The sequence below is a fragment of the Ovis aries genome, chromosome 1 (assembly GCF_016772045.2).
Source record: "Ovis aries strain OAR_USU_Benz2616 breed Rambouillet chromosome 1, ARS-UI_Ramb_v3.0, whole genome shotgun sequence".
Lineage (NCBI taxonomy): Eukaryota > Metazoa > Chordata > Mammalia > Artiodactyla > Bovidae > Ovis > Ovis aries.
This window is the reverse complement of record NC_056054.1, coordinates 110,221,452-110,230,402: the sequence shown is the minus strand read 5'-3', so window position 1 is coordinate 110,230,402 and position 8,951 is coordinate 110,221,452. Positions and strand designations below refer to the sequence as shown.

The 8,951-nt window shown below is 40.6% G+C and overlaps 2 protein-coding genes across 2 annotated transcripts; one reads left to right on the top strand and one right to left on the bottom strand.

Moving 5' to 3' along the window:
* The first annotated feature begins 1,164 nt into the window (after positions 1-1,164).
* On the top strand, positions 1,165-2,131 carry LOC101121822 (olfactory receptor 10J1-like). Its single transcript, XM_027965422.3, has one exon. The coding sequence runs from the start codon at positions 1,199-1,201 to the stop codon at positions 2,129-2,131; it is 933 nt and encodes a 310-aa protein (XP_027821223.2). The 5' UTR covers positions 1,165-1,198.
* Positions 2,132-4,384: 2,253 nt separating this feature from the next.
* LOC101113715 (mucosal pentraxin) lies at positions 4,385-7,715 on the bottom strand. Its single transcript, XM_004002646.6, has 2 exons — positions 7,584-7,715; positions 4,385-5,057 (listed from the first exon to the last, which is right to left on the bottom strand). Exons 1-2 carry the CDS (start codon positions 7,645-7,647, stop codon positions 4,468-4,470), a joined length of 654 nt encoding a protein of 217 aa, XP_004002695.2. The 5' UTR covers positions 7,648-7,715; the 3' UTR covers positions 4,385-4,467.
* Between the last annotated feature and the right edge of the window lie 1,236 nt (positions 7,716-8,951).

The window sequence follows — 8,951 nt, the reverse complement described above, 5'->3', positions numbered from 1 at the left end:
CAGAACAAATTACACTGGCTTTAAAAAAAGTGTGGATCTAAGGAGTTAATAATTGTCGCTGAATCACCTAATCCTATGTGTTTTTAGCTTCCCCACCTGCAAAATGGAGATAATTCTTATCTAACATATGAGATTGCTATGCTGTTAAATAATATTGGTAAAAATTCTCTATAAACTAAAAAGTGACATAAGGGACTATTATTATTGATATTATTATTATTAAACATTTTTATTAATGAAAACTTTCTGATCCCTAGTAACTCCCCAGTAGGAAATAGTTGTACAAACTGGTTTCCCTAAGAAAACTGTTTATAATTCTGAAGGCATCAGAAAAGAGAATTCAGAGTCTAGTAGTGAGTCAAACTGCTTGTGAAAATCCAAATCCAAATGAAAGGCAGAAAACACACAGAAATACACACTGTCCATGAGAACCGGTTACATTGCAGCACTGAACAACTGAACTACACTGTAGACAGCTTGGCTCTATAGGTCAAATTTAGTTCTGAGAAGACTTGCTGGGCAAGAGGAGTCTGGGAAAATAAAGAAAGCAAAGTGGCTTGTTAACAAAAACGTGTATATGGCGGGCATCGGGGTCGGGTCGGGGGCCACCAGATTGGAAGCTGCTGAATGATTTGTGAAAAGGGTTCATGAAAGATGCAAATAAGTGGGACAGAGAGAAAGCAAACACTTATGTCTTGTTGGAGCAGATAGCGTTGTCTTGTTTGGCGACTTAACAGGGAAGATACTTGAGAACATGATAAAATTGTGCCTTAAACAACAGAGGAAGAGTTGTGGGCAAAGTTAGAACATTAATTTTAAGTTAAAAAAAAAAAACCAAAAACCTGAAACTGTAATCCAAAGAAAATCCTTTCAGATTTAACTACACATTCCCTATTTCTCCAGCCTCCATTTTTCCCAACATCTGTTTCAAACACACCAGGAAATCTTTTCCACATTTGACCCAGCCTCTCTTCCTTCTATCTCATCCCATCTCCATTCATTCTTTTGTATAATTCTCCATATGTGAAATTGTTTCCTGATTGTGTTTTTCTATCTTTTAGGTGAACAGCAGATCCCATTAACCAGGCATCCATCAGCAGCAGATCCTAATTATTTCCTTGCCTTTGTGTTCTCCTGCTCAGAGCGCTGGGCACTGATGTGTCCTGACTGCTTGTCCTAAGTCTCCTGGAATTTATCAATGAAGACAGAGAACCACACAGGGGTGAGGGAATTTATTTTCCAGGGTTTTACCAGTTTTCATGAACATAAGCTCACCCTCTTTGTGGTTTTCCTTACCTTGTACCTTTTGACCTTGTCTGGCAATGTCATCATTGTGACAATTATCAGCATTGATCGACACCTTCACACCCCCATGTACTTCTTCCTTACCGTGCTTTCCACTTCAGAGACTTTGTACACACTGGTCATTGTACCTCGGATGCTGTCCAGTCTCGCAGGTCTGAGCCAACCCATCTCCTTGGCTGGCTGTGCCACCCAGATGTTCTTTTTTATCACTTTGGCCATCAACAACTGCTTTCTGCTCACAGCGATGGGATATGACCGCTATGTGGCCATCTGCAACCCCTTGAGGTACATGATCATCATGAACAAGAGGGTGTGTGCCCAGCTGGTATGGGGGGCCTGCAGCATTGGGTTGTTTGTGGCCACAATTCAGATTTCCTCTGTGTTCAGGCTGTCCTTTTGTTACAGAAAGGTGGCCCATTATTTCTGTGATATCCGCCCGGTTATGAAACTCTCCTGTGCCAACACCACTATACACGACATAATTAATTTCCTTGTCAGCTCACTCGTCATTGTGGTGCCCATGGTTTTGGTCTTCATCTCGTATATCCCCATCATCTCCACCATCCTCAAGATTGCTTCTGCTGAGGGACGGAAGAAGGCTTTTGCAACCTGTGCCTCCCATCTCACGGTGGTCATTGTCCATTATGGCTGCGCCTCTATCGCCTACCTCAAGCCCAAGTCAGAGAACATGAGGGATCAGGACCAGCTGATTTCAGTGACTTACACAGTTTTCACTCCTCTCCTTAATCCTGTGGTGTACACTCTAAGGAACAAAGAGGTCAAGGATGCCCTTTGCCGTGCTATTGGCAAAAAAACTCTTGCTTAGAATCTTTGGTAGTTTGATATATAGCCTGTCATATTCTGGGTATTTTTGCAATCACACACACACAAAATTGATCCTATCATTCTTCCTTTACCTAGACAGAGTTGCACAATTTGGTGACAAGCCTGAATTAAAGAATTAAGAGTTTCCCTGACTTGAGTTTTGTTTTTAACATCATTCTCCAATACTCTCTGTTCATCTGAGAGGTTACCCCCAGGGACATGGTCAGGGGCTGCTCACCAGGTGGAAAGCTGGTAGGGAATAATAAGCAAGAGGGTTGCTGATTGTTTCCACTTTGTTAATGGCAAATGAAAAGTGGGCTGTGTAACACCGACTTGAAGCAATGGGTTGAAAGATCAACTAAAATGTCAAGTAGATATTGAGCTCTAAAGCCTTAGAGAGAGTGTGATCAGTGAACAGGATGTGTTGAAAGCATAGTCAAAACCACCTTTCTTACTTATCATCACTTTTTCTTTTGACAGTGGAAGAGTAACATTCCAGAAGAAATATTATCAGCCTACCTTGGAGACCCATGACATTTTCCCCTCAATTTTGTTGAAGCTCACATTGGGACTAGTTTTGTGTATTTATATGTTAATACAAAGTAACAAAAGATGGTAATGACTACCCTATATGCAAGACAACAAGAAAGACATAAAGAACAGACTTTTGGACCCTTTGGGAGAAGCCAAGGGCGGGATGATTTGAGAGAAGAGCATTGAAACATGTATATCACCATATACGAAATACATGACCAGTCCAAGTTCGATGCGTGAAACAGGGCACTCAACACTGGTGCCCTGGGATGACCCAGAGGGTCATAGACTGATGCGATGGGGAAGGAGGTGGGAGGGGGTTTGGGACAGGGGGACACATGTACACCCATGGCTGACATGTCAATGTCTGGCAAAACCCACCACAATATTATGAAGTAATTAACCTCCAATTAAAATAAATTAATTAAAAAAATAAAAGGGTTCACTAAGGACCTTAGCATTATCTTGACCAAAACATATTCTCTAGGTCTGACCCAGACTTTTGTGGGGAGAAAAAAAAATTTTCAGAAAATAAACAAAAACAAAAAAGTAACGTCACACCCAGCAGCTGAATTTCACTGGAGTTACGCATGCTTTCTCTGAGAGTAACACGTATGCTATGTTGTATTCACAAGTGTAGGGATATCTGAAGATCTGTTTTGAAATTAAATTTGATAAGGGACTTCCCTGATGGTCGGTTGGTTAGGACTTCACGATTCTGCTGCCAGGAACCTGGGTTTGATCCCTGGTTGGGGAAGCAACATCCTGCAAACTGTGTGGTACAGCCAAAGGAGAAATAAAAAGAAATTAAATTTATTAATTCCAGCTAGCTCTGGCTGTCTTAAATCTGGAAATTAGTCCATGATTTTCATTCATCTCTACGTGGAGCCCAGGGTGATACCTGGGTCTTGCCTTTGCCCTATTCATTTCTACACTGATGAACTTGTTTTCTGTGAACTGCTGGGTACCTCATTCAAACTCTGAGATCAAACACTTGTCTAAACAAGAGTCTGGGAGTCTTGTTGTTATTGCCAGTGTCTTCCAGTCCATAAACGGCTGATATTAAAAGGAAAAAAAAATTAATCCATGTCATCCACCCACCATCTCTCTTTTTCTTGAGGGCAGTCAAAGTGTCCCTGTCGTGGATGTACTGAAAGTGCCTGTCAAAGGACTTGGGAATCCCTAATGGTACCAGAGCCAAGAAGAGAAGTCTTCATGTTCGTGTGACATTACCTGAAAGAATAAAAGCTTTGCCTCCCCAGAGCAACTACCTGCAAGAGAGTGAATGAGAAGAGGGGTCTTCAAGGCAATTGATCCTTGCCTTCATTCATGTTCCCTGAGAATACCTCTGAATCCTTTCTGGGCTAGGTTCAAGGGAAACACTCATAACCTTGCTTCTGAGACAGCCCGATTTGAGATTGTCTCTTCAGCAGTCCTGCTCATGAGAGAAACCCGTTCCTGTAAGGCCCCTCCCAGTGGTCACATCATTTTTATAAACTGATGAACTTTTTGCACTCAGAACCCCCGTGAGACCTCCCAGAACTGTCCAGGACTCTAGAAGATTGACACGCATACTGAAAGCCATGTGTTCCCTGGAGTTCCTATAGCTTGACACTGCAGAAAATGTTGTAATGTTTGCAACAACAAAGACTATACTAAAGGTCTACCTGACCCTTGTGCCTTTAATGTAGTTTACACCATCTTAACAGAGCCAGAAAAATTGAAATCAACATATTTAATTTCAAAGAGACTATGTGGATGATTATTATCAAACACAAGTCATGTCTGAAGGGAGGCTTAAGCCTACAACTTGGGCTTCACCACCACATAGCCCTTAGCTTGATAAATCAGGGCCTTCCAGTTCAAGATGTTGCTGGTGTAACAGGTGGAGCACAGGTTCCTTAAGGAGACCACATGATCCCACAAGGACACATCCCAGATCTCCCCAACAAAGGATTGTTTGGCATCAAAGTTTCCCCCAAATGAATCCTGCTCCTGTCCCAAGATGATTCTTGCATCTTCTCTCAAAGTGTACCCTCTCCTCAAGCCCTTCCTCCCCACGGGCCTGCTGTTCACCCAGAGTTCAGCAATCCCAGAGACAGACTCCCAGCTGACACAGAGATGGACCGGGCCATAACGGGGTTGGGGGACCTTGAAAGTGACCTTAGTGTTCCCGATGTACAGTTCGTACTCTCCCACTTTGCTGACAAAGAGAAGCAGCTCATTGTCTCTAGACTTAGTGCTGTAGGAGAAGAGGCTGTAGGGGCGAGTGAGGTCTGTGAAGGCTTTCAGGCACAGAGTAAAACTCCTCAGCGGCTTCCTCACCCTGGGGATCAGGGTCACGTAGGCTGTGTCTGACTGTTCAGGGAAAATAAACGCCTTCCCTCTCAAGTCTGTGGAGGAGAAAAAAAAAAAAAAAGCAGTATGACAAAAAGTCTGCAGTTCTCTTGCTTGATTCGCTCTCACTGCAGATCATGGATTGCTTCTTGATAGAGTATATTCAGCATTCACAAGGTGCCTATAAGTGCATTATTTGTATAAGCAAAATGTGTTAAAAGGCAGGTTTTGTTACAGTTGTTCTGATAGAAAGAAGAATTAAAGATGTCCTCTAGCAACCCCCACTGTCATCTGCTTTGCAGGTTTCATCTAGGTAGAACACAAACACCAGCCACAGAAAACGAAACACAGCTGGCTCCTGGAGTGCAAACGTTAAAGTTTGTAGCATCCTGTCCTCTCCCAATGCTGATCATCTTCTGAGATGTCAGTGATCTAAATATCACCCGATGCATGATGTCTGACCTTGTCAGTATACAAACCTGGAGTAAAATAGCATAGTTAGCCAGAGAGTGGTGTTGTGAATAACTTTTCACTGATAGTGATACAATAGAGAAGTGTCTCAAATGTGAGAAGGTGGGGTTGTGCTTAATGGATATAACAGAAAGGGAGGGGAAAAAAGGGTGCCAGAACATTAATGCTCTTTAAATGCTAATAAAAACCAAGCTTTTTCGGTAGCACTTCTGCATCATAAATTTTTCCCTTAAACTTATCTCACTCAATCATCATAAACAACTCTTTGCTAGTTTGATGTTATTCTTATACACATTTCATAGGTGAAGAAACTGAGGATTAGACTTCAGCAATTTCACAAAAGCAGCAATTCAATTAGTTTGGGAGAAACTGGTTCTCTAAGCAAAGTCCAAGATTGTTCTGAAATTTTGTATTTCTTCTCATGTGGCCCAGACTAAAAGATAGAGAAGGATCAGAGAATGACCACCCTAACCCCTGCAATATCCTCTTTTTCTAATATAAGGTTTGCATAGCCATTCTTGTTCTCTCAGGTGAGAGGTAATGGTGTTCCCATGTAATAAGCATAGCCAGCTATTCTTTCTCTAGTCCCAGGGCTTCCTTATGCCAGGCATATCCTGAGTCATAAGCATCTGGGATGGTTTTAAAAATATGTCTGAAATAGTTCTCTTCTTGATTGTAGGCTAACTTGCTACTAAAGAATAGAATACAGCAGAACCGAGACAAGTGACAGAAGATTAGATTATGAAAAGACTGTGCTTTTTTCAAGCTGCTTCCAAATTTTATTTCTTTTTAAATCTTTTAAATTTGATTTTTATTTTATATTGGAGTATAGTTGATTTACAATGTTGTATTATACAGGTATACAGTTTCAGGTATACAGCTAAGTGTATGTGTATACATATATACACATATATATGTATGTATAGGTACACATATACATACCATTCTTTTTTAGACACTTTTCCTGTATAGGTTATTATACAATATTGAATAGAGTTCCCTATTCTATATGGTATGTCCTTATTGATTATTTATTTTATATGTAATAGTGTCTACATGTTAATCCCAAACTCTTATTTATCCCTCCCCCGACTCATTTCCCCTTTAGTAACCGTGAGTTTGTTTTCTATGTCTATGAGTCTTTCTGTTTTGTAAATAAGTTAATTTGTATCATTTCTTTTTAGATTATGCATATAAGAAACTTCATATGATATTTCTCTTTCTCTGTCTGACTTACTTCACTCAGTATGACAATCTCTAGGCTCATCCATGTTGCTGCAAGCAGGATTATCTCATGTTTTTAATGGCTGAGTAATGGTTCATATATATACACACACATATATATATATATACTGACTGCAACTCATATATATATATATACACCACATCTCCTCTATCCATTCATCTAGGTTCCTAGGACATTTAGGTTGCTTTCATGTCTTGGCTATTGTAAACAGCACTGCAATAAACACTGGGGTGTGTGTATCTTTTCTAATTATAGTTTTCTCTGGATATATGCCCAGGAATGGGATTGCTGGATCATATGGTAGTTCTATTTTTAGTTTTTTAAGAAAGACTACCATTTTGTGCTGCACACTTTCTGTTAGATTTCTCACTGTTGGAGAAGCTAGTTGCTATGTTATAGGCTGCCTGATAGAAAGGTCCAGGCGGCAAGGAACTAAGGGCAGCCTCAAGCCAACAGCCAGTGAAGAACTGAGACCCTCAACCCAACAGCCCGTAAGGGCTGAATCCTGACGATAACCATGTGAGTGAGCTAGGAAGCAGATCCTCCCCAAGCCAAGTCTTCAGATGAGAGGATGTCTCTGCTTGACTGACTGCAACTCATGAGAAACCTAGAGTCAGAATCACCTAGCTGAGCTATTCCCTGATTCTTAACCTGCAGAAAGTATGAGACCAATAAATGTTAGTTGTTTTAAGCTGCTATGTTTTAAAGTGATTATACTGCAAATCACTTGCAACACTGCAAAAGAACTTATACCATCCCTCATTCACCTGTTCCTCAAAACAGCAGCAACGGCAACAAAACGTGCTGTACTTCAGTTCCCCTGAGACTTGGAGAAAACTTTATCCAGACGAAACTGAAGACCTACCTTTCTGTGTCATGCCCTCTGGGAGAAAGGCGAGGAGCAGGACACCCAGAAGAAGCTTCTCCATTCTGTGCTCCTTGGGTCTTCAGGAGTAGTGGGAGGAACAGCAGTGGTCATACCAATGGAGAGATGCCCACTCTTTGGCTTCTTATATTGTGCTTTTAGAGGCACTGCCTTTGCTCTCGCAACAGAAGGTGAAGCTGTAGATGGTAAATATTAACTGAAGCAGGATATGATTTAGAAACAAATTTGTTTACTTTTTGGTCTATTGTTTCAGTTGTTGAGTCTTTCCTTTCTCTTTTAACTGTTCTTTTTCCTGCTGAGCTGTGCTGTTCATGTCTTCCCACAAGAAAAAGAGGCTCTATGCCCTCCTAAAAGTGTGAAAGTGTTAGTCACTTCAGTCACATGTCCAACTCTTTTGTGACCCCAGTGGACTAGAGTGGGTAGCCATTCCCTTCTCCAGGGGATCTTCCCAACCCAGAGAGTGAACACAGGTCTCCTGCATTGTTTAGAGACTGGGGTATCACCACCGAGAAACGGATATTTACTGATTTAGGTGGCTGTGAGCTTCAGGGTAGTGGGGATCTACCCCTTGTGATCTTGATAATGAAGCTGCCAAGTTGTCTGTAAAGGAGCTCCTAGGTTATGGGTGTTAAGATAACGGCCTTCACCTGGAACTGGACATCAACTGGAAAATAAGCTCAAAGAGAGTGTCTGTGTGGGTGGATAAACTGAGCCCATCTTGAAAGGGCAAAGAATAGTGCTTAGATACTGGGAACAAGCCAGTTCATCAGAATGAACTAATTTAGGTGTTCCCAGGCTGATGAGAAGAACTAAAGGAAATTATCTAAGGCTCTTGGTTGCAAACAACAAAAGACACTGTATTAGTTGTGACAATTTATTTTTACCTAATTAAGCTGTGCAACAAACCACCTCAAAACTCAGTTTTTAAAACAATAAACAATCATTTAGTTCATGAGTATGCATGTTGTCGATTTGGGCTTTGGGATTTTTTGGTCTCAGCTGGGTAATTAAGAGCAAGTCAGCTAGTTGGACAATAATATTATATGAGTCAGAAATGGTGCGATGGGAATTAAAGAATTTTAAAATCCTTTTCTTTTTTGTATAATTTTAGGTTGGTTTAAATCAGTCTTGATTTCTCCTACTCTTCTTTAACTCTCAAACTATATTCACAGTTATATATAAAAAATCAAGAATTCCCTAAAGAATTTAAAAAATTATCTTTCATAGTATGTTTATATAACAAAATAAATGTCATTTTTCATAAAATACATTACTTTAGATCAATATATTACCATTAAAGTTACACTGCAAGTTAATTTTATTAAAGCCTTTTATAATATTTGTGCC